Consider the following 26953-nt stretch of genomic DNA (forward strand, 5'->3'; position numbering starts at 1 on the left):
CAGCGTTGAGGCCTGTTTCAGTGTGCGCAGAGAGCGCCAGGTTCCCCTTACTTCCTACCAGCCAGCTGTGGGACCCCACACACCGCCAACATGTATGATGGAGAGGAAGGTGAGAGGAGAGCTCGTTTTACCTTAAATTACTGCAGTGGGCTGATGGGAATAATCCATGGCTACACGTGGATCTGTGGGAAAGTACAACAACAATAAGAGTCCTGGCTGCACTGAGTGTGACTGGGGGGACGGGGGGGGGACTGGCTGCACTGAGTGTGACTGGGGGGACTGGCTGCACTGAGTGTGACTGGGGGGGGACTGGCTGCACTGAGTGTGACTGGGGGGGGACTGGCTGCACTGAGTGTGACTGGGGGGACTGGCTGCACTGTGTGACTGGGGGGGACTGGCTGCACTGTGTGACTGGGGGGGACTGGCTGCACTGTGTGACTGGGGGGGACTGGCTGCACTGTGTGACTGGGGGGGACTGGCTGCACTGAGTGTGACTGGGGGGGACTGGCTGCACTGAGTGTGACTGGGGGGGACTGGCTGCACTGAGTGTGACTGGGGGGGACTGGCTGCACTGAGTGTGACTGGGGTGGGGGGACTGGCTGCACTGAGTGTGACTGGGGTGGGGGGACTGGCTGCACTGAGTGTGACTGGGGTGGGGGGACTGGCTGCACTGAGTGTGACTGGGGTGGGGGGACTGGCTGCACTGAGTGTGACTGGGGTGGGGGGACTGGCTGCACTGAGTGTGACGGGGGGGGGGGCTGGCTGCACTGAGTGTGACGGGGGGGGGGGGGGGCTGGCTGCACTGAGTGTGACGGGGGGGGCTGGCTGCACTGAGTGTGACGGGGGGGGCTGGCTGCGCGGAGTGTGACTGGGGGGGGCTGGCTGCGCGGAGTGTGACTGGGGGGGGCTGGCTGCGCGGAGTGTGACGGGGGGGGCTGGCTGCGCGGAGTGTGACTGGGGGGGGCTGGCTGCGCGGAGTGTGACTGGGGGGGGCTGGCTGCGCGGAGTGTGACTGGGGGGGGCTGGCTGCGCGGAGTGTGACTGGGGGGGGGGGCTGGCTGCGCGGAGTGTGACTGGGGGGGGGGGGCTGGCTGCGCGGAGTGTGACTGGGGGGGGGGGGCTGGCTGCGCGGAGTGTGACTGGGGGGGGGGGGCTGGCTGCGCGGAGTGTGACTGGGGGGGGGGCTGGCTGCGCCGAGTGTGGCTTGCCGGGCTGGCTGCGCCGAGTGTGGCTTGCCGGGCTGGCTGCGCCGAGTGTGGCTTGCCGAGTGTGGCTTGCCGGGCTGGCTGCGCCGAGTGTGGCTTGCCGGGCTGGCTGCGCCGAGTGTGGCTTGCCGGGCTGGCTGCGCCGAGTGGGGCTGGGGTGGGGGTGGGGGGCTGGCTGTGCGAAGTGTGACTGTACTGTGGGGGGCTGGCTTGCCTGGTTATGGAGTATAACTAAAGTACCCGATACTCCTATAACAATGCAGGCTCTAATTTGACCCTGCGACTACCGTGATGCTCGCCTTGGCTAGTAACTTGAGATAAGATTAAATGTCACTTAAGCATCTTAGGAGTGATGAGCTGGAGTGCAATATCAGCCCTGTGATTGACACAGGAATAATATTTTATAAATCACACAGTATGATGCCGTATCCTTGGAGGAAAAGGGATAATATTCATGTCATATCAAGGCAGGCAGGTTTTGTTGTAAAGGTAGAGGTGTAGCATAGTATTTTTGTTTAGCAGCCTGCATTTACCCAGGATACCTGGCTCTGTCTTTGGAGCTTAATTATTTTTGCATATAATGTATCCAAAGATTACTTACTATATACATGGTATTGTGATGTCGCCAAGGAACTGTACATTTGAGGACAATTTTTTTAAAACATTTTTTTTCTTGTTCTTCAGGTCAGGTATTTTGGCCAAAAAAATAAATAAATGCAATCCCATAGTGAATTGTGTTCTGGAAAAGTTTACGTTTTAGCTTAGCCTTGTTGATCAAAGGCATAATACATGTTCTAAGACATTGTTAAAGGGTTACTATTTTGAGAATGTAATGGCTGCTAGAACAGTAAAAAGCATCCACAAAAATACATACCACAAGAAAACATGCCACAGATGAAAAGAGAGCGCAAATGTATTAAAGGGATAGTCACCAAGACCACTTCAGCTCAATGAAGTGGTCTGGGTGCCAGGTCCCCCAGGTTTTAACCCTTCAGATGTAAACTGCTATGTTTACATTGCCGGATTAATCCAGCCTCTAGTGGCTGTCTTCCTGACAGCTGCTTGAGGCGCTTCTGCGACACTGGATGTGAAAATCGCATTCAACGTGCAGAACATCCATAGGAAAGCATTGAGAAATGCTTTCCTAAGGACTGTTTGAATGTGCGCGCGCCTCTTGCCGCGCATGGGCATTCTGCTTCATTCTGGGTTATCGTGAGTGATGGGAGAATTAACACTACATGAGAGTGTTTTTACCCTAAGGCATGAGATGGGTAAACTCTATTATGCAGGGATTCCCAGTTATGAAATGAGGAAAGGTTTTAAGTTCAGTTAAGCTTTAAGTTTTTTTACATGTTTGTTTGTTAGAGGTCGATATTAAAGTGACACTTCCACAGTTTGAGGACTTTGCAGAATTTGCAAAGACCTCGTCAGTGACATCACAGCTGGGTTCCAGTGGCCGTTGGGGAGGCAGGCAAAGGTGAGTTCAACTTACCTGAACCTGTCCCTCATGGGCACCACCATCCTCACCCGGTAGATTATTTTCAGCAGCGCCAGGAATCAGTGTGTCACTGCTGAACTCTTGTGCATGTACAGTATTGAGGTTTTTGGAGAATTCCATGGTATCTTTCATAAACAAAGCAAATTCTCTAGATGGCAGTATCTAGAGGTGTCAGGCGTAGAAACTAAACACTAAGGATGGAACTTGGGGACTCCTTACACTATAACCACTTTAATAAGACACATCTGTTATAGTGCCTACAGTATCCCTTTAAGCAGGTTCTTGCTAAGCATAATTTTTCATTTAGGCCTCCTATTTTATAAAAAATATTTATACATTTGGTGCATTTCCCCAAATTTCTTGTATCCGAGATTTTCTGAGTTTTGCATTTCATTTGTCATTTTCAGAATTAAGTAAATAATCCTGAAAATATCCCACACAAATAATGAAGTGACCGCATAGTAAGAGTGATAATCAATTTGCAAAACACAAATCTATATATACATACATTTAAGTTACTAAAATATAAATTGTGTTCAATAATCTGGGAAGGTATGCAGACATGTCTTCTATAATATTGGATTGCTTCATTAGTTGCTTTTGTTAAAAAAAAAAAATGTAGATTTAGTGTTACCGCTAATAAAATTGTTTTGCTAGATATGCAATATGACGAAGAAGATGATGAGATTACTCCAGATTTGTGGCAAGAGGCCTGTTGGATTGTTATAAGGTAAGTTTGCTAATGTTACGAGAACCAGAAAATGAAGTTAAAAACATCACTTATTTAATCTTTAAAACTATTCAATCTCTGTAAGACAAGCACCACACGTATACTGCAGTATTTAAACTCAATGGACACTAGCCCTAAAGTCTCTATTATTGTAAAAAAAATAAATTTATATTTACTATAAAATGTATGTTAAGGTCAATAATAAAAGTACTACTTAAAGGTGTTCCCTGACCTGTTCTCAATACATACAGTTTGACTCCTTGAACATAAGCAAAAGCATCCAATGTAACTTTCTGCTTCATTTAACAAGGAAGTCTTTGCATTACATATTTTTTTGTCAACAGCAAATGACCTTTAATGACTGACTGAATGCTAGAATGAGGGAGCCAGTTTAACATTTATTTGTAGCCATAGACTTTTTTTTTTTTTTTTTACTTCTATTCTGATACTTTAATTTAACAATTCTTACTCCCCTTTTCTCGATAAAGCTCCTATTTTGATGAAAAGGGTTTGGTGCGGCAGCAACTGGATTCTTTTGATGAATTTATTCAGATGTCCGTACAGAGGATTGTAGAAGATGCACCTCCAATTGATTTGCAGGCTGAAGCTCAGCACACAAGTGGTGAAGTGGAAGAGCCAGTGAGTATAAAATGTTCCTGTTATCTGCAATCCTTAAGTTCATAGTAAGATAAACTATATAAGCTTTGCAACCTGTTTCTTTTGTGTTTTTCCAGCCCAGATTTTTATTGAAGTTTGAACAGATTTATTTATCCAAGCCCACTCATTGGGAAAGAGATGGCGCACCCTCTCCAATGATGCCAAACGAAGCAAGGTTAAGAAATTTAACGTAAGTAAACAACATTTTGTGCCATCAGTTTCAAGATGAACATCATGGTCTAAAGCGTTTTCAAATACAATTGCAAAACTTATCCGATCTTTTGTATAAAAGAGTAAGGCTTTGTTTAAAGTAGAAGTATTCCCAATGATGAGATGCTTAAAGGGAAACTCCAGTGCCAGAAAAACGATCCGTTTTTCTGGCACTGGAGGGACCCTCTCCCTCCCACCCCCCAATCCCCGGTTACTGAAGGGGTGAAAACCCCTTCAGTCACTTACCTGGGACAGCGGCGATGTCCCTCGCCGCTGTCTCCGCCTCCGCGACGCTCCTCCCAGTGATTGCGTCGGCCGGTGGGCAAGACTGATCTCGCCCGCCGGCCGAGGAGACCTAATGCGCGGAAATGCCGCGCATGCGCATTACGTCTCCCCATAGGAAAGCATTGAAAAAATAATTTCAATGCTTTCCTATGGGGTTTTGAGCGACGCTGGAGGTCCTCACAAAGCGTGAGGACGTCCAGCGACGCTCTAGCACAGGTTTCCTGTGCTAGAACCCAGGAAGTGACCTCTAGTGGCTGTCTAGTAGACAGCCACTAGAGGTGGAGTTAACCCTGCAGTGTAATTATTGCAGTTTATAGAAAACTGCAATAATTACAGTTGCAGGGTTAAGAGTAGTGGGAGTTGGCACCCAGACCACTCCAATGAGCAGAAGTGGTCTGGGTGCCTAGAGTGTCCCTTTAAAACTAAAAAAAAAAAAATGTCATTTTCAATGTAAAGATTGCATTGTGTTTTTTTCTCTCTAGATACTCTGCACCCTTATATGTGGACATCACAAAAACGGTGGTCAAGGAAGGTGAGGAGCAGATTCAAACACAACATCAAAAAACATTTATTGGAAAAATTCCGATTATGTTGCGTTCTACATACTGTTTACTAAATGGCCTAACTGACCGTGATCTTTGTGAGTTAAATGAATGTCCGCTTGATCCAGGTGGTTACTTCATCATTAATGGATCAGAAAAGGTAAATGTTTTTCCTCTATAGTTTTTTTTTTATTTTTTTTATATGATTGTCACTCCACATATATTCCCTTTATTTCACACAAACATGTCCGCAATCTCAAGCAGTTATCTCAGAAATCTTTTGTATCATATTAATTTAAAATCTTACATTTTTGCAAATTACCTGCAGTACTTTAAGTAACTGTTTACTATATTAGAATGAAGTGAATGGTGAAATGATCTATACAGAATTTGCTTTACCCCTTTTATTTTTTTATTTTCGGAATCAAGGTTCTAATTGCCCAAGAGAAGATGGCTACAAACACAGTATATGTGTTTGCAAAGAAGGATTCAAAATATGCGTACACAGCAGAGTGTAGATCCTGTTTGGAAAATTCATCAAGACCAACAAGTTCGATTTGGGTTAGCATGTTGGCCAGAGGAGGTCAGGTATGAGAAGTTTGCTTTACTATTAGGCTTCTGCCTACTTTATTTTTTTTCTTTTGCTCTCGCTATCTGAATTTATATGTTTGAATGATGTTTGTGTATACTGATAAAACCAGTATTTAATGTCTTATATCCAAACTTTATCTTTCTAACAGGGTGCCAAAAAAAGTGCTATTGGTCAACGCATTGTTGCCACCTTGCCTTATATCAAACAGGAAGTACCCATAATTATAGTATTCCGTGCTTTGGGCTTTGTGTCCGATAGAGACATATTAGAACATATAATCTATGACTTTGAAGATCCTGAGATGATGGAAATGGTAAGTAAAATGCACAAAAAATGCGTATGTGCTTTACGTGTGAGAAAATAAATGTCATGATCAACACATAGCTATGCTGTTTAAAAACATACAGAGAAAATATTGTTTTTCCTAAATACCTGCAGTTATATTTTTCCCAACATTTGCTCTCTGTAGAGAATTTCCCCTCTTCATAAACAAACTATAACCTATAATAATAACCACAAACCACAAGTGATGAACCTTCAGATATCTTGGGTTAAATCCTGTTGATGTGGTGTCCGTATAATTTTTAAGAATATTTTAGATCGGTCATAACCATTTAACAATTTTCTTTACCTCTCTTTGCAATAGGTAAAACCTTCACTTGATGAAGCCTTTGTCATACAGGAACAGAATGTAGCCCTAAATTTCATTGGTTCAAGAGGTGCTAAACCTGGTGTAACCAAAGAAAAAAGAATTAAGTATGCTAAAGAAGTTCTTCAGAAGGAAATGCTGCCACACGTTGGTGTCAGTGACTTTTGTGAAACAAAAAAAGCATATTTTTTAGGGTAAGTGTTTTTTTTCTTTTTTTTTATTATTATTAAATAATTTTATTGTGTTTTAAATATATGCAAAATTATTTTAGAAAATAAGTTATTGACATTTAAAGTTATATCTTTGGGTTAATCTTTGTTTAATTTGTATTAAAACTCAAATACAAGTAAAATCTGTCCTACAAGTGTAATGGGATTAATTTAAATTTGTTCACAGGTACATGGTTCACAGACTTCTCCTTTCAGCTTTGGGAAGAAGAGAACTTGATGACAGAGATCACTACGGTAATAAAAGACTGGATCTTGCTGGACCATTGCTTGCGTTTCTCTTCAGAGGGTAAGAGCCAGGCACTTGAGCAATTGTTTTTTGTTTAACAAAATGTCTATGGGCTGCACAACCTGGTTTCAAGCATCTGTTTTACTGTGAATCCTGTACGCCATTTGTGTATATAAATGTACCGTGCTTTATCTGAATATATCCAAACCTTTTGGAAAAGTTTGCCTTAGGTTTTTTTTTTTTATGCGTGTATTATATAAATATTTGTGTGTGATCAGATAACGGAGATAGTCAGGTTATTTAACGCGATCAGGCTAAATATTTACATTCATGATGGCAAAGGGCTTCATTAGGACTTTGCTGTTACTTGAGTTACAGGGATTAGAGGAATGTTATAGTAAAGCCAAAGCTTTCCAAGCTTGATGAATAGTAAACATACTATTAACTATAACACTTTTTGTAAATTTTCATTTTACAGAATGTTTAAAAACTTGCTGAAAGAAGTCCGTATATATGCACAGAAATTTATTGACCGGGGAAAAGATTTCAACCTTGAGTTGGCTATTAAGACACGAATAATTTCAGATGGCTTGAAGTATTCTTTAGCTACTGGGAACTGGGGTGACCAAAAGAAAGCCCATCAAGCAAGAGCTGGTGTATCACAAGTAAGACTACATTACTCTTAACTATTATCCAGGTAACATTGTTCAATCACATTTTTTTAAAAATTTTTAACACTTCTAGCATATAATATGGCATCCATGCTTGGCAGCAAGTAGACTACGTGGATTATTTCCTCAAGAAACAGAATTTGTGTAGCTTTACTTGGACAACCGCTTGCAGATAGTACTTTTAAATGATAAAATTGTTGGTCCTTGCAAGCTTGTGCATAGCAGGCCACACTTCAAGCTTATATCTTCTTGCTTTAGAGATGTGAAATGCAGCTCTGGGATAAATTAGGAGGCTACTCCAATTTTATTTTTTTTCTTGCTTACATCAGCTTTTCTACATTAATGGCAGTCATTGCAACATACACAAACCACATTTTACTTGCACCTTTTTTTCCAATATCAATGGGTGACCTCCTGTCTGTATATTCCTGCTAATTAACGCGTTGGCCCATAACTTTTCCATTGACCCTGTATATATTTGTATAGTGCTAGTATATCCCCTCTGATGCACCTTTTTTTTTTCTAAAGAAAACAAATTCAGTTTTTCTAGCCTTTTTATAACTGTTTTCCATCCACCTTACTAGTTCTGTAGTTTGCATTTGCACTTTTTTTAGTTCTGCAATATCCTTCTTTAAAACTGGTGCCCACCTTGTCCTCTGGAGGCAGCCAAGCACACCCACATACCAGCACTGTTTGGTTAGAGTTGATGAGATAAGGCTGATAGAAGAAAATGCTGCAACTATTGGGGGGCAGGACAGATCATATTTGAATACATGGAGTACATTGCTGACCTTCATGGGGGAATGATTTGGGTTCATAAGGAATGGGTTCAAGTGCGCAAGCGCATGCTTATTATTCCTACTTCTATCCTTCTTTCTTTTTTTTTTTTTTTTCACACTTTCCTCTTCCTTCTTCACCTTTACTCTCTTTCCATTGTTTTTACTCTTCAGGGGTATAAACCTTAACTCGCTCTTAGAGTTGCTTAACTCCTGTCTTTTAGGGATTGCATTTCCGGTACGTACACAAATTTGGATACAACATCAGCATCTTATGTTTGAATGATAATGTATTGGTTTTTAGATGTCAACTCGCACACCGCTTTCTTACCTGAGTTGGTATTTGATTTGCCTACTATTGTTTTCCCTTCTTCTATGTACTTTCACTATGATTTGCTTATACATGTCTTTATCTACATTGCGAATCTGGTTATCAATGACACGTAACACTTTATAAAATAAAGATTGTTACCGCATATTCAGGGTGAGGTCTTACCATTAATTTGTGAAGAGGCAAAATGATATTTGGATCACGTGAATCAAAACCCCTTTTTATACACGAAACCACCTTACCAGTTTTTGCAACAGCAGACTGACATTGCATATGCTGTTGATTGTTGTCTGGACATTATGTCCTATAACTGTAACTTTCCAGTTTTTCTAGCAAACACAATAATTCAAAAACACTAACTTTGGATGTCAATGTTTTTAGGTGTTGAACCGTCTGACTTTTGCATCTACTCTTTCACATTTGAGAAGATTGAATTCTCCCATTGGAAGAGATGGAAAACTTGCCAAGCCTAGACAACTGCACAACACACTATGGGGTATGGTTTGTCCAGCTGAGACTCCAGAGGTAAGATACTTAGATTTATTTTTGTTGCTAAGGTTTACGTTTCACTAGTTAATGGAAGAGTTTAGTGGTTTTAACTTTAACGTCTTTTAAATCTGAAAGAACTGTGTTCTTTTTCTCATGATGTAATGCATATAACAATATGTGCTCCTTTACTTGGCTGTTAACATTACAAATAAGTGGTTTAAAAGGGATGTGTTTTAAGTGTTAAAGGCCAAGTTACTCGGTTTAGATTAGCTGCATTCAGAAGCAGTCTTCCCACGTAAGAAAATTAAGTTTAAAACAAGTTAGCATCCTGCTGGCCCTTCCCTGGTTGGTATGTCAGCAAACAGTTTAGTCATGAAACATAAGTTACGTCATGGATGTGTTTTAAGAAATGTTATAGGGGTCATTGACGTATGCCTTTTTCGATTACACTGAGATTTGATATTTTACACAGTTTTTAAATATAATCACAAAGCTTCTACCAGCACATCCTTCCATTTATTCCAACATGATGTGTGCACATTGCACAATATATATCTAAGATTTCTTACTGTGCATGCTTTAGAAGATCTGTGGATCTCACAGGATCTTCACTCCAGTTTTGTACGCTCACAGTGCAAGAACTATTGACGCAGATCGTGGAAGGTGAAACCACCACCACTACCAGCGGCTGACAGAATATGGCCGCTCTGAGGAGGTAGAACAAACATAAAAGCAGACCTGTCCCCTTGCTCGGTCTTTGAAAAAAAAAAAAAAAAAAAATGACACCAGAAGTGACTTTGCGGCTTTAATCATCTTTTTTTTAAATCCTGTATTAAAAAGCATAGTTTATGTGATAGAATTTAGAGGCAAATGTGTTGTTTCTGTGTAGCAATGTGTTAAGGAAGATGCCTTTTGTATACTTACTGTTTTTATTGCCTTTTTATAATGACCCTTCTAAAGTAAACATTTGCCAACTGATACTTTAAGCTACTCGATCCAGTACTCCAATTTTCTGTCTCCTGTTTATTGGGTAGTTGTAGATTTTATTAATTTTTTTTTTTTTAATTTTTTTTTTTCTTGCAGGGTCATGCTGTCGGCCTTGTGAAAAATCTAGCCCTAATGGCCTACATTTCTGTTGGGTCTCAGCCCTCTCCTATATTGGAGTTTTTGGAAGAATGGAGTATGGAGAATCTTGAAGAAATATCACCTGCAGCCATAGCAGAGTATGTGCATGAATTACTTCATATTTTGTTATAAAATAGCAATCCTCAGGGACAGTTAAATCTTATTCTGCATTGTTAGAAATAAGGTTTTAAAAGAGACCATGTTATACAAATTATTTTAAGATGTGTTTTCACAGTTTTGGGATCACCATTGGTAATGGGATCAGAACAATTTTAAATATTGATAAGAATGCATCTTCACAAAAATTATTTTTTTCCCCTTAAAGTGCCACAAAAATATTTGTGAACGGTTGTTGGGTTGGAATTCACAAAGATCCCGAACAATTGATGAATACTCTCAGAAAACTGCGTCGTCAGATGGACATCATTGTGTCAGAGGTAATGTTTATTAAATAGGCACATTAAAGAACGGAATCCCTGATTACTGTTCCGGGGCAGGCGGGGGTCAGGGAGGCAACTGCCCCCCAGGCCGCCTTAAATTCAGGGTCCCCTCCCCCTCCCCCCCCCCCCCCCCACACACACACTTTTATTTATTTATTTTATTCTAGGTATCAATGATTCGAGACATTCGAGAGCGAGAAATCAGAATCTATACGGATGCTGGTCGAATTTGCCGGCCGTTGTTAATTGTGGAAAAACAGAAATTATTGTTAAAGAGGAGACATATTGATCAACTAAAAGAAAGAGAATATAACAATTACAGGTGTGAACTATTTTATTTTATCTTTAAGCACAACATGCATATTAACTATATATCTATATATAACAGAACTTAGATCTATACTTCATTGGAACTTTGCTGACATACTATTTTGTTTAGTTGGCAGGACCTGGTAGCTAGTGGTGTTGTGGAATACATTGATACTTTGGAGGAGGAGACCGTCATGCTTGCGATGACACCTGATGACTTGCAAGAGAAGGGCGTAGCATACTGTTCTACGTACACACACTGTGAAATCCATCCATCCATGATCCTAGGAGTCTGTGCTTCAATTATTCCATTCCCCGATCACAATCAGGTTCGTGTACATTAGTCTTTCTTTTATCGAAAGGGTTTGTGTGTCATGAAATCTGTGTTAGTCTTAGCGCACAAATGTGGGTAGGGATCCATCCAAACTTGCACTGACTTCTGGCTATTTAAATATTTGTAAGGTATTTTGATAGAGTTGAGGGGAGCACTTTCAGTGGTGCTATGAGTGCTAATTTTATTTTCCATATATGTAGATGTTAGAGGGTTTGTATGATGTATTTTTTTTATTTTGTTTGGAATTCTAACGTTATTATACACCATTGGAAAGACTTAGTGACATTTGTATATAAACAAACTACTAACGTATTCTTGAGAATATTGGTAGGAGCCCTATATGAAAAAGGAACAGTATTATTTTTTATATGAAAGTTTAGTGTTCTCTATCTGAAAGCTATGCAGGTCCAAGCGTAAGCAGGATCCAGATTAATGGTATCCACTGAAGTGCGTCAATTATGTATAAGAAGTGTTCTGTTATTTACCTATTGACTATGGTCACAGTGGCTTACTTGCTTAGAGTGGCTTGTATCAAATCTAAATACAAGCTTCACCAAATCGTATAGAAAAAAACAAAACATATAAATAATAATAATGTCACATTATTTAAAGCATTTCAAAATATACAGTAAAAAACAACCCTTTAATTAAAATTACAATTTCTGTTTTGGTAGTCTCCTAGAAACACTTACCAGTCTGCTATGGGGAAGCAGGCTATGGGTGTGTATATCACAAACTTTCATGTTCGGATGGACACTCTGGCACATGTGTTGTATTACCCTCAAAAACCACTGGTCACTACACGATCTATGGAGTACCTGAGATTCAGAGAGCTTCCTGCAGGTAAGCAGTGCATTGTGTCATAACTGAAGAGAATTAAACATGATGTGTAATGTACTGCAGTGGAGTTTTACTGTGTATTTTTATTTCTATTTGCCCAGCCTCTTAATTGTTTAAAGGTCTTCAAGAATCATAACCATTAGTCTGCTGTGTTGGCTATGATGCCAAGAGAATCCTGGCCCCATTCCCTGGTAATCGGACAAACCGAGTTATAACAATTTCCGCTCCTACCTGGGTTGCTGCCAGGTTCCGAGGTTGCTGCTCTTGTGATGTACAGGGAGTGCAGAAATATTAGGCAAATGAGTATTTTGACCACATCATCCTCTTTATGCATGTTGTCTTACTCCAAGCTGTATAGGCTCGAAAGCCTACTACCAATTAAGCATATTAGGTGATGTGCATCTCTATAATGAGAAGGGGCGTGGTCTAATGACATCAACACCCTATATCAGGTGTGCATAATTATTAGGCAACTTCCTTTCCTTTGGCAAAATGGGTCAAAAGAAGGACTTGACAGACTCAGAAAAGTAAAAAATAGTGAGATATCTTGCAGAGGGATGCAGCACTCTTAAAATTGCAAAGCTTCTGAAGCGTGATCATCGAACAATCAAGCGTTTCATTCAAAATAGTCAACAGGGTCGCAAGAAGCGTGTGGAGAAACCAAGGCGCAAAATAACTGCCCATGAACTGAGAAAAGTCAAGCGTGCAGCTGCCAAGATGCCACTTGCCACCAGTTTGGCCATATTTCAGAGCTGCAACATCACTGGAGTGCCCAAAAGCACAAGGTGTGCAATACTCAGAGACATGGCCAAGGTAAGAAAGGCTGAAAGACGACCACCACTGAACAAGACACACAAGCTGAAACGTCAAGACTGGGCCAAGAAATATCTCAAGACTGATTTTTCTAAGGTTTTATGGACTGATGAAATGAGAGTGAGTCTTGATGGGCCAGATGGACGGGCCCGTGGCTGGATTGGTAAAGGGCAGAGAGCTCCAGTCCGACTCAGACGCCAGCAAGGTGGAAGTGGAGTACTGGTTTGGGCTGGTATCATCAAAGATGAGCTTGTGGGGCCTTTTCGGGTTGAGGATGGAGTCAAGCTCAACTCCCAGTCCTACTGCCAGTTTCTGGAAGACACCTTCTTCAAGCAGTGGTACAGGAAGAAGTCTGCATCCTTCAAGAAAAACATGATTTTCATGCAGGACAATGCTCCATCACACGCGTCCAAGTACTCCACAGCAAGGCTGGCAAGAAAGGGTATAAAAGAAGAAAATCTAATGACATGGCCTCCTTGTTCACCTGATCTGAACCCCATTGAGAACCTGTGGTCCATCATCAAATGTGAGATTTACAAGGAGGGAAAACAGTACACCTCTCTGAACAGTGTCTGGGAGGCTGTGGTTGCTTCTGCACGCAATGTTGATGGTGAACAGATCAAAACACTGACAGAATCCATGGATGGCAGGCTTTTGAGTGTCCTTGCAAAGAAAGGTGGCTATATTGGTCACTGATTTGTTTTTGTTTTGTTTTTGAATGTCAGAAATGTATATTTGTGAATGTTGAGATGTTATATTGGTTTCACTGGTAAAAATAAATAATTGAAATGGGTATATATTTGTTTTTTGTTAAGTTGCCTAATAATTATGCACAGTAATGGTCACCTGCACACACAGATATCCCCCTAAAATAGCTCAAACTAAAAACAAACTAAAAACTACTTCCAAAAATATTCAGCTTTGATATTAATGAGTTTTTTGGGTTCATTGAGAACATGGTTGTTGTTCAATAATAAAATTAATCCTCAAAAATACAACTTGCCTAATAATTCTGCACTCCCTGTATATCTGGCTTCCTGCAATGTGCGTAAACGGGATGCCAATGCGATTGTCATCAGCTGACTGCTCTCAGCCAATGAATGACATTCTGTGTATAGAAACTTGCACAGAATTAACTTTTGCCAGCTCGGAACTCTGGTTCCAAACTGGCTGATGACACCTCAATGACGCTGCCTGGGATACCATTACACCTTCAGCAGCAAACGGGTTAAACTCTTTTTATGCAGCTTTTCAAAGCGATATACGCTGCTCATGCAGACTTTAGGCACTATGGTCCCTAAGTCATATGACTTGGGAACCCCTTGTAACTAGGGAATTTAAAAATATTATCCAGCATTCTGGTGTGTTTGGTTAATGCTAAGAAAGGCAATGCTTTTCTTTTCTAACGACTAAGTCCAAACCAAACATATCCATGCTGTGGAAATGTGGTTGTGTATTCTTCATATTCTCTGTGTTCCTATTCTTCTGTATACAGAAGCGGGCACTGTTTTGATTTTGGACCGCAACTAAGACAAATGAGCTAACCTGCCACCAGGAGTCTCAGCCTATCTTTGCTATCCAAAATTTGAGTCCCAGGTCTTGTGTAATCTCTGAAATATTTGGCAAAAACAGGGTGACTGCATTAACAGGCTTTTGTACCATAACTACTACAACTCTATATAGTGCTAGTGGTGCAAAACTTCTTTATTTTTCCCCTTGCTGATTTGTTTGCCTTGCCTCTGACTCCTATAAAAGAGCTGTGCACTGGCCACATAAATGCATGCTGCAAGCGACGAGCTAGTCGTTGCTCTTAATGTTTCCACACTTTATTTTGTGTAAAATTAGTATATCAAGGAAATTAGTGTGGGTGTTTCAAAATCAATATGATAAAGAGCAGATCTTTCTTTACTTGAAGTACTGTTTAACCATTTTAAATATCATTGTAATAAGCTCTGCATTGAGGAGAAAAATGCAAGTCAACATGTAACTGTGCAGTTAATTAAATTGTGTTGAAAATATGCAATGTGCCTCATTGTCTTTGTTCAGGATATAGAAATGTTCATAGATAAAGATGATATTGATGTGTAAATTGTATGCACAAAATAGTCTTGTTAAATCTATAATTTGTACATGCTCTCCTTTCAGGAATTAACTCAATTGTGGCCATTGCTTCATATACGGGATATAATCAGGAGGATTCTGTGATCATGAACCGCTCTGCTGTGGACAGAGGATTTTTCAGGTTTGTTATAAATACATTCACACCAAAAGTACTTTTAACCCCTTAAGGACCGCTGACGGTTCAGGACCGTCGGCGGTAAAACGTGCGTTTGGACCGCTGACGGTCCTGAACAGTCATAACGGTTTTGGGCTACTTACCTGATCGCCGTCGGTCCCACGGCGGCGATCAGCTCTCCTCCCGGTCCAGGGGGGTTGCCTGTCTGCCCGGGCAGCCCCCCCTCGGCAGATCAGGACCCCACGGCCATGTGATCACTCGATCACATGACCGCAATAGGGGTCTTTGTATCTGCCTGCAGGGGGACTGTCTGTGCTGACAGGCAGTCTCCCTGCAAGTGAAAAATCACAAATAAAGTTTTAAAATAAAGTAATAAGTGTGAAAAAAATAATATGTGTATATATATATATATATGCTATATATACATGTATTATATCTATATATACCTATATCTAATATATGTATATATATCATATATATATATAATGTCACACTAAGTGTATTTTTATATTTATATATACGTATATTAATATAAAAATACACTTATATTTAAATTACACACGAATATATACAATATATATAATAACTATATATATATTATTATAAAATACAAATAATATGTTAATAAAAATAAATAACAAAAAATAAAAATAATTTTTAATAATTAAAAAAAAATTATATATATATATTCAGTTTTATTCTAACAGTATTTTGATATTGATATATATATTTATATCAAAATACACTTAGAATGTAATGATATATATATCTATGAATAAATAAATAAAAATAATACGAAATATACATATGTCCACATACATAATTACATAAATAATTTCATAAATATACACGTAGACGTCAAATATATAAATATGTATATATATTAAAATTCTACGTGCATATTTATGTAATATTTTTACCTAATTAAGTAATTTTAATGATTGCAATTTGAGGGACCTGCCTGCCAACCCAGGCCAAAAGTCCAGATAATTTAATTTGCTAGCACTGTGTTTAACCCTGTAACTTTCTATGACACCCTAAATCCTGTACATGGGGGTACTGTTTTACTCGGGAGACTTCGCTGAACACAAATATTAGTGTTTCAAAACAGTAAAACATATCACAGCGATGATATTGTCAGTGAAAGTGAAGTTTTTTGCATTTTTCACACACAAACAGCTCTTTCACTGAGGATATTATTGCTGTGATATATTTTACTGTTCTGATACACTAATATTTGTGTTCAGCGAAGTCTCCAGAGTATAACAGTACCCCACATGTAGAGGTTTTATAGTGTTTGTGAAAGTTACAGGGTCAAATATAAGGCTTGATTTTACTTTTTTTTTTTTTATTGAAATTTGTCAGATTGGTTAGGTTGCCTTTGAGAGCGTATGGTAGCCAAGGAATGAGAATTAGCCCCATGATGGCATACCATTTGCAAAAGAAGACAACCCAAGGTATTGCAAATGGGGTATGTTCAGCTTTTTTTAGTAGCCACTTAGTCACAAACACCGGCCAAAGTTAGCGGTTTTTGCATTTTTAACACACAAACAAATATAAATGCTAACTTTGGCCAGTGTTTGTGACTAGGTGGCTACTAAAAAAGACTGGACATACCCCATTTTGAATACCCTGGGTTGTCTACTTTAAAAAATATGTACATGTTAGGTGTGTTTCGGGGATTTATGACAGATAACGGTGTAACAATGTCACTATTGATACATTTAAAATATATATATATTGAAACAGCAATTTCCTACTTGTATTTATAGGCCTATAACTTGCAAAAAAAAGCAATAAAGCATGTAAACACTGGGTGTTTTTAAACTCGGGACAAAATTTTGAATCTATTTAGCAGTTTTTTTCATTAGCTTTTGTAGATAAGTAAAAGATTTTTCAAGTAAAAGTCCAAAAACATGTTTTTTTTTTTTTATTTTTCACCATATTTTATTATTTTTTTTTAAATACAATATATGACATAATATAAATACTGGTATGTAAAGAAAGCCCTTCTTGTCGTGAAAAAAACAATATATAACTTGTATGGGAACCGTAAATGAGAGAGCGGAAAATTACAGCTAAACACAAACACCACAAAAGTGTTAAAACTGCTCTGGTCCTTAACGTACAAACATCGCAAAAACAGGCCGGTCCTGAAGGGGTTAAAACATTTTTTACTACCAAAAGTGTGTAAAAAATAAAATAAAAAAAATAATGAAAGTATTCAGTCTAGGATTTAAAGACTCTTAAAACTTGGATGATGTGTGAATTTTCAAGTCTAAATGGTTGTAGATAAGGCATTTGTCATCCTTTGCAAGTACATTACAGTACTGGGAGTTTTCAATAAAATATAGTTATTGTTTTTCTTTGCTATTGTAAACCTACGTCAGTGAACCATAGCCTTCTAGGGATTGGATAGTCCTTAAAACGCTTTTGTCACTTTTAATTCAAATATATGGTGTATGATATATATTTGTTGATGGCAAACTTTACATTTTCTGGGGGTACGGCTTCTTTTTTTTGTTCTTTGCAGACAGTATGGTACAGCAAATCTATTAGCGAGGCATTCTGTTCATACTTTTTTGCAATCCTATATAATCTAAACCAAGACTTGAGATTTTCACTCAAGACTAGCCATTGACAAGTGCAAATGTAATCCTGGAGAATAAAAATCACCCCTGGTTAAGTACACCATGAATTCTCCAGGCTTGCAGTGGTGACTAGCATTAACCCCTTAAGGACCAAACTTCTGGAATAAAAGGGAATCATGACCTGTCACACATGTCATGTGTCCTTAAGGGGTTAAAGGCCTGAATAGTAGCGTAGTATTTGATATTTTTAAGCCCTGACCCAAAGCATCTAGGAATAAAGTATCTGAAGAATGTTTTGCATTCTTTCTGTCTTCCTTTTACAGATATTCCAATTCTACTTTTACGATTTCTCTTCAATGCCACTTTTATTAGTTTATTTTGACTTGGAGTTGGTTTTTAACCGTACAGCCGTAAGCTACATTCTGTACACTCCTGACATTTCCTATGTAAAAATATGTGGAAACTGCTCGTAATCAATTCTACTCTTATTTGTACCTATAGTAACTTTTTAAACAGCCCTGAAAACATGGACCACAATCTTGGCATTGTGCACATGTACTATTCATTTGTCCTTGATAGGTGAAATAAACACAAAACAAAACTAAAATCTTTTTTTTTTTTTTTTTTTTTTTTTTTTTTAAACAGATCTGTATTTTACCGTTCGTACAAAGAACAAGAGTCCAAGAAAGGATTTGATCAAGAAGAAGTCTTTGAGAAACCTACCCGTGAAACATGCCAAGGTGAGCAATATAAATTTGTTTTACATAGTTACATAGCTGAAAAGATACTTCCGTCCATCAAGTTCAGCCTTCTTCACATATGTTTTTGCTGTTGATCCAAAGGAAGGGGGAAAAAAAACAGTCTGAAGCGCTTCCAATTTTGCAGCAAACTAGGGAATAATTCCTTATTGACTCCAAAATGGAAGTCAGATATTTCATTGGATCAAGCAGCTATTACCCCACTAATTAGAAATTATATCCCTGTATGTTATGTTTTTGCAAGTATTTATCCAATTGCTGTTTAAATGTATGTATGGACTCTGATAAAACCACCTCTTCAGGCAGAGAATTCCACATCCTTATAGTTCTTTTCTTTGACTTAGATTAAATCTCTTTTCTTTCAGCCTAAATGCGTGACCTCGTGTCTTATGTATAGCCCTGTTTACGAATAGATTTCCAGATAATGGTTTGTACTGGCCCTGAATATATTTGTATAATGTCACCATATCCCCTCTGAGGCCCCGTTTTTCCATTCCATTCTTTTATACATTTTGTAACTCGTCTCTGCACTTTTTCTAGTGCCATGATATCATTCTTTAGAGCAGGTGTTTTATTTTGTGTTTTGGTATTTCGTTAAATATATATCACAAGAAAGTTATGGTAGAGAAAAATTGTGATTGAAAACCCCCCTTCCACCGGAAGTCGGTGGATAGTCAATACAATGTTAAAACAAAGATCTGCATAGACTTGTTTTTCCACAGAAATTGCAAATTTGCAGTGATGTTACTACTGCAAAGGATTCTGGGCGGGCATATGCTAATTAGTTCAACAAAGAATCACGTTTTTGCCTCATTATTCAATTTTAAACATTCAAAGCTGTTGTATACAGAAAACACAAACTCCAAGGAGTCCATATTTATAATTATGTACATACATATGTTTATAATCTTAACGGGATAGATTTCTAAAATACTTGCACATGTGTTACATTTTTATTTATTTTTTGTCTCTCACAGGTATGAGGCATGCCATCTATGATAAGCTGGATGATGACGGTTTGATAGCACCTGGGGTGCGTGTGTCAGGAGATGATGTGATTATTGGGAAGACTGTAACATTGCCTGAAAATGAAGATGAGCTAGATAGTGTTAATCGGCGTTACACCAAAAGAGATTGTAGTACTTTTCTGCGTACCAGTGAAACTGGCATTGTTGATCAAGTCATGGTGACACTTAATCAAGAAGGTTACAAATTTTGCAAAATAAGGGTATGTATGCTTTGAATATTCAGATTTAATCTTGATAATTAGTCATTTTTAGTGGTTTTAAAATGTTTTTTTTCTGCCTGCAGTCCTTGGGTATGTTATTTAGACTAGTAAATTGATCATTTGATTTCTGAATAATCAATTCAGAATATTTTAAAGGAACACTCCAGATCCCTAAGGCACTTAAGGTAAGATGAAGTGTCTTACAGATTAGGAGCAGGTCCCCCTTTTATTTTTTTATAAAAGATCTGCCTAAGAATTTTTTTTGCCTCTTTTATAAATAAATGGCTTAAAGTCATAGGACCACAATGTTTAATTAGAAGCATTGGATTGGTCCCGCATATCCTCATCTTATAGGTAATTAACTTAGTTTTGGGGTGTTCCCTCCCCAAATCTAAATTAAGGCTGGAACACTCAAGTGTTAGAAATAACTGTTTCTAATATTGGACGGTTTCAGCTGTTCTTCACAAATATTAGAAAAGCTGTGGTTCCATTTTAAGGGATTATTTATACTGAAGATAGTTACGCTCTGCAATTAGATTATTTCACGAAGGGTGATGTTGATATTTGTATTTGGTAACTCAACTGATTTCTGAAAATATAGCTATAGTAATATGTTTGATTGGGGATTTTTGAATTTTTTATGATTACCTTTTTTGATATAAGCCTAATTTTATTTTTTAGGTGCGCTCTGTGAGGATCCCACAGATAGGAGATAAGTTTGCCAGTCGACATGGACAAAAGGGTACCTGTGGTATTCAGTACAGACAGGAGGTATCTTACATTTATTAATTATGCAACCATATACTGTAAAATGCTCACTAAACAAAAGCATAGTGAAAATCCCTCACTAAATTGTTTTCACACCTTTGTGGTAGTATTGCTCTAACAACATGAAGGCCTTTCCTGGTTTAACTTGGAGGAATTTAGACAATGCATTGAGATCCCTTCTTCATGACTTTCTCAGTGGGATAAACTTTGTTATTGGGAAAGTTTTCGTTTTTATATGTGCTTAGCAGTGAGATTAGCCAGCTCGCGATTGTTAGACCTCTATTCTTTCTCACCAGATTTACTCCAGAAAATGAATAGTCACGAATGCTGTAAATGTGTTCTGCCCAAATATTGGTATACAAGCATTTTTTTTTTAATATACTTGAGTAGAACGGTGTCAGTGAGTGGTTTGACCATGAACATAGTATAATTTCCACTCGTTTTTCAACATACAAAATATTTTTAATATTACAGTGGATATTGCCCAGCTCTAATTTTTATTTATTTTTTTCCTGCAATCCATATCCAGTACTAAATTTATTGCAGCCCATCGTTTTGGTTTTTTTTGCAGCCTCACCATCCGTTTTGTCACCACACAAGTCACTGAAATATTTTGTAGTTTGTCTTACGATCTTTAGCTTGGTTTTTCATTTTCTGATTTAGCCAATCACATTTCCCTTCTGCAAGTTTTGTTGGCACCTTTAATATACATCTGTCATGAATGTGATGTTGTTCTTCAAATTCAGCATTAGCTGCTTAGAATTAAGTCTACGGTTTAAATGCTTGAGAGGATTTATTTCTTATTAGTATGCTCACAGCGTTATTCTTTATTAAAGGGAAACTGTCATCAAATTTTCATTTAAAATAAGGCATAAGAACAGAATTTATTTATATGAAAAAGCTTCAGACAGAGGTATGTACAGAGCTGCAAAATATATTGCCACTTACTGACACTTGGCTGTCATCAAATATTCATTGCTCATTTTTTTTAACGTTTATTACATTTATTGAAACTAAAATGTGATAAATTTTTTTAATGTTAACTGTTTTTTGTTGAAGTTTTTACTAAATCTGTCTAAATAGCCATGATTGGTCAGACTCTACCGTTCGCTGACTAACTTCTGCTCAACCTAACTTACCTGCTGCTGTGATTACTCGGTGTGTAGCAAGTTAAGCTGAGTGGAAGTTGCTCAGATCACAGAAGAGTCTAAAACCAACATGGCTGCTCAGCCAGATAAAAATAATTTTTTTTGTAAAAAAAAATAGTTGATATTTATATAAAAAAAAAGTGCCAATTGTATTCTGCAGCTCTGTACAAGCTGTGTGAAGCAGTTTTATGACCGGTTCTATTCTGATGTGCTGAACCTTGACCAGTGTTTTGTGTGACTGTGATGAATGTACAGTTCCAGTGTACCAAAAAGTTCAGGTCCGTTACTTTTTATAGTCTTGTTCATATTGTGCATGCAGTCTAAATTCTTTTTCACTGAATGATAGACTTGTAAATCCTCACTACTTGGAACAATTGTGCATTAGATCTAGGAAACTGGGTAGCTGGCCTTTAAGACATAACATTAGTTCTCTTTTTTTTCTAGGACATGCCTTTTACATGTGAAGGTATAACTCCTGATATTATCATCAATCCTCATGCCATTCCTTCTCGTATGACCATTGGGCATTTAATTGAATGTCTCCAAGGGAAGGTAAGATCATTAAAATGCTTTTAAAGGAGTGATGCTAAATAAAACTGTCTGGAAAGAAACCATCTATTTAAAAAGAAAACTCAAAGCACCATAACAACTGCAGCTCTTTGGAGTGCTCTAGCTTCCCCCAGTGTAAGTTTGCAAGGACGGTTTGACTTCTTACCTGGGGTAAGTTTATGGTGCCAGGAGTGTTCCTTTAGGACAATGACCAACTAATACAAAGTGATTTGACAAACGTTATATATATATAAATATGTATGTATATTATATACAAAAAAAAATTGAACACCTGTATAGGTTTTTGTTGTCTTACTCTACAACACTTGCATTAATGAATAAGTCCAGATCTAGACTGACTATATAAATATGTGACACAAGCATTTTCACACTGTTGTGACTGTTGGTTTTTTGGGTAGGGTTTAACTCTTATATAAAGTAATGAATGTTTATGCCTGACAAAAATATACTCTAAAGGTGCATTTTATTCATTATAAGAATTTTCCTAAGGAGTTTTTTCATTAAACTTGGAATTTAAGTGAATGAGGTCTATGTTTTTGGCTAGAATAACTGACCTGGATAAAAAGTAGGTAGAATTTTTCCAGCTTGGTTATTTTAGTGAAAATTAGGCAATTTCCTCGTCAGATTTTCACAGTTCATTGTTTTATGAGTCAACATTTGTTATGATAGTCCAAACTAATACAGTCAACAATATAAAAAAAAAATATCAAGATATTATGCTTTATTTTTTTTCCCCCTCACAGGTTTCGGCAAACAAGGGAGAGATAGGTGATGCAACACCTTTTAATGATGCAGTCAATGTGCAAAAGATTTCTAATCTGTTATCAGATTATGGCTACCATCTTAGAGGAAATGAGGTAATACACACTGATATGGTCTTTAACTTTTTTTAAACGGGTTTAAATTTAATTAAGTAACAATTATAAAATATTTTTAATTCTTTGTATATTTTTTATGTACAGAGGCAGAACACATCCAACAAAATATTGACTACTCCCCTTCCTTGTTTACCACCTCTTTCCTGTTTGCTCCCTAATGGAGCAGTGGCTCCCTGTAAAATTGTCAAGATTTAGTTTTTACAAAGACCACTTCCCTGCTAGATGCCAGTGTATCTGCCTCCCTCTCTTTGTAGAGAAGTAGGTAAACAAGACAACAGTGGGTTGTTTTGCAACCAGAGTTATTGATCTAGGCCCAGCACGAAATCACATTGCAATCCTCAATCTAGCGTTCTGTGCTGTCCTACATAAAAATAACTTTAAAGACTGTAAGGCGGCATAGGACACCCTGCGTATTTGGGATGTGCAGGGTTAATCCCTACTCACAAAAGGAACCCCAGGTGTCAATTGGTACCTGGGGGTCCCCACTGTCGTCTTGGGTCACTTTTAGTGGCCCCAGACTTTTAGAAGAGCTGTTTTTATCTCTGCAAACAGCGCTTTACATAGGGATTTAAATGCCTGTTAAAAGATTGCGGTGTGAGCAGGGTTAACTCCGTGCTCACACCATTTATGGATACTTGGTGCTCCTCTGGGTGTGCTGGGGCAATTTTTAGTAGTAGCCCCTTGACATTTTGATGAGCTGGTTGCAGCGCTGGAAGTGGCTCTTTATAAAGTCATTTAAATGCCTCCAGATAGATTGTGGTTAAATTCCTGCTCATACCAGATGACCCAGATATCAATGGAATACCTGAAGCTCCTGTAAGTCAACTGGGGCAATTTTCTCTGGCCCCAGGCTGATTGATTGAGCTCTGTGCAGTACTGAAAGTCAGCGATGCACAGAGCCCCTTACTTCCATTCATTAAACAGTGGCTGAGCATGATGGGGAAGAAAATGTGAATTCTGAGGGCATTTGTTAGTTTGTATAAGTGCTATAGTGAATTGTATCCTTTGACATAAAGTTATTCCTTTTTTAAATTTTCTTTATTTTTTAAACTTATCCGCTCTGAGCGTGTACAAATCAAAGTAAGTTACAAAACGAGCACACTTTGCCCATTGAGCAATATAGATACAAGTGGCAAATCAATAATTTACTGTAAGGTAGAACCATAAATATTCCTGATGGGCCACAGAGAAAAATCGTTATTCAGCCGGCGGTAATGTTTTTTTTTTAACCTACATTTACTTCATAATGTTTGTATATTTTGCAAGTTCCTGCACGATATCCACATATGTACGGGAACTTTAAATATATCCTGTGCTATGTATTTTTTTATTTTTGTATTGGGATATAACTTCTCTATACATTTTTAGAAGATAAATGGCTGCATAGGTCTATTCATATGTATATATATTAATTTGGGATTTAGTGCTATGGAGTCATTCATACGGTCTTAAATTATCATTTAATGCCTGCTTTGTTCCATAAATAATTGTTAGCAGTTCAATCAGGTGGTGGTGTACTTTGTGATTCAGGAATTATAATTGTTTTGTATCTGTATTGTGGGTTCTCAGAGTTATAACTGCATGAATACATTTTTACTTTTGTAAATTTGCTTTTCTGTTCATAATTGACCCTTCTCCGTTGGCTTACAGATGGGTATCTTTAAGTTAACTAGTCACTTGATTAGTAGCTCAGGGTCTTGTGAGAGGGTTTTTTTTAAGGCGTGGAGGGGAGGATCCTTGGGTAGGGACTACAGTTTGTGTTTTAACCTTTTCAGTGCTATTTGCCTTTGGAAAAGGTAAATGACAAATGCCCATCTTTGATTGTTGCTGTCTGTACTATGGAAAATGAAATTTACAGTACATAAATAAATAAAAAAAATTATATTTTGGTTTATTTACTTGTTTTTCTAAAATTTTAGGTTTTGTACAATGGATTCACAGGACGTAAAATTACATCACAGATTTTCATAGGGCCAACTTACTATCAGCGATTAAAGCACATGGTGGATGATAAAATCCACTCTCGTGCAAGAGGGCCTCTTCAAATTTTGAACAGACAACCAATGGAAGGTAGATCTCGGTGAGTTTTTTTTATTTTTGTTTTTTTTTTATTTGTTGATTTGCTTTTTATCTTTTTTATTCTTTCCAGAAAATAGAACTGGTCTCTTGCATAGTATTACTATTCTGAAATTACTTAATTTTGTTTTTTTTCTCCTTGTTTAGTGATGGTGGTCTGCGTTTTGGAGAGATGGAACGTGATTGCCAGATAGCTCATGGGGCAGCACAGTTCTTACGAGAGAGGTTATTTGAAGCCTCTGACCCTTATCAAGTACATGTTTGCAATCTCTGTGGACTGATGGCCATAGCCAATACCAGAACGCATACGTATGAATGCAGGGGATGTCGAAATAAAACACAGGTAAACAAAACACACAAAAACACAAAGCCTGAAAAAAGTAGCAACAATGTATTACCTGATCGATGTCATTTGTATAAAATTAACTGCTAACATCCTGATTTTACCTATAAGAGTATTTTTCTATAACCCAAACCTTGACAGAACAGTCAGATTAAAAAAATATTTATGTGCTTTTAATGTCCCCCCATAAGAAATGGGGAATAATAAATATTTTAAACTTGACAATCTCCTCACTGCAGGGCTGATCTTCTAATGAAACTGAAGTGCTTTAAGGGACTGGAGTGTCCTTTTAGCAAATTACGTACTATAGAACAAAGGACATGACTAATGCTTCTAATAGAGTTGCATTGAAATTCATTGCAAGTATCAATAAAAAGTGCTACTTTTTTTAATTGAACTGGTTACACCCCTCTAGCTATCAAACAGACAACAGGTCCGGTTATTTCCTGGTTTGGTTAGCTCAAAACTCAAGAAGCAGCAATTGCCCAGATCACCTGCCTTGCAAAGACTTCTCAATGAGCTTCATTGGGTAGTCTGTGATTGGACAGCCACAAAAGTGGCCAAAAGTTGCAGACAAGAGAACTGCAGGCTTTGCAAGCGGTTTTTAGACATACCACCAATTAAAAAAAAAAAAAAAAAAAAAATTGTTTGGGCAGTAATTAAATAGTTATGACTTTGTCCATTATAATGATCTGTAATGACATTTGTGGTTGTACTACTGTTGTACACATGAAATTATTTAGGTTTAATAGCAGATTTGAAAAGCAAAAAAATAGATTTTGGCAGAGTTTAATGTTCTGGTTTGAGGTTAAGCACACCATCGTCGTGATATTAATATGCACCTACATCTTTTCTCCTTTTTTTTACTATTTTGCCTTGCGTCCCATATTTAATCAGCTTTAATTCTAATATTGCTCTGTATTCTCTCCCGTTTCTCCCCCAGATCTCGCTGGTGCGAATGCCGTACGCCTGTAAACTACTTTTCCAAGAATTGATGTCAATGAGCATTGCTCCACGCATGATGTCTTCATAACATTACTTTTTTTTTTTTCGTGTTTTTAAATTTGCTTTAATAATTTTTTGATGTCCATGTGTCTTCTGTAGAAAAGTATAAATAAAACATTTTTGCCTACAGTTTCTGCTTTTTCATTTGAAAATTATATGCGACTTTCAGAGATTAAAAATCATATTGGATATTTGCGTATATATGTTAAGCCCTTCTTGTCTGATGCATAATAAAAGAGCTACTAAAATTTTAGTTGCACTCAAGTTAATGGCCATTATTGTAGTGCACACAAGCTAACTTCAGAAATCAATATACAATGTTATTTTTTTCACAATATAAGATTGCTTATAAGCCCAATAAGTTGGGGCACGTGCTGTTCAATCATCAGAGATGGTTGCA

General features: G+C 37.9%; 1 protein-coding gene across 1 annotated transcript; it reads left to right on the forward strand.

Annotated features, from left to right (window-relative positions):
- Positions 1-26682, forward strand: POLR2B (RNA polymerase II subunit B). The gene is made up of 25 exons (XM_063455615.1): positions 1-109; positions 3361-3433; positions 3922-4072; positions 4168-4280; positions 5068-5287; positions 5557-5715; positions 5868-6032; positions 6366-6562; positions 6765-6884; positions 7303-7489; positions 8984-9127; positions 10175-10314; positions 10542-10653; positions 10824-10978; positions 11096-11294; positions 11974-12142; positions 15098-15194; positions 18425-18519; positions 19515-19765; positions 20447-20536; positions 22126-22233; positions 22995-23108; positions 25049-25209; positions 25353-25548; positions 26492-26682. The coding sequence occupies exons 1-25, from the start codon at positions 91-93 to the stop codon at positions 26579-26581; spliced, it is 3525 nt and encodes a 1174-aa protein (XP_063311685.1). The 5' UTR covers positions 1-90; the 3' UTR covers positions 26582-26682.
- Positions 26683-26953: the final 271 nt, after the last annotated feature.

Source organism: Pelobates fuscus, chromosome 5 (genome assembly GCF_036172605.1).
Source record: "Pelobates fuscus isolate aPelFus1 chromosome 5, aPelFus1.pri, whole genome shotgun sequence".
In the NCBI taxonomy this organism is placed as follows: domain Eukaryota; kingdom Metazoa; phylum Chordata; class Amphibia; order Anura; family Pelobatidae; genus Pelobates; species Pelobates fuscus.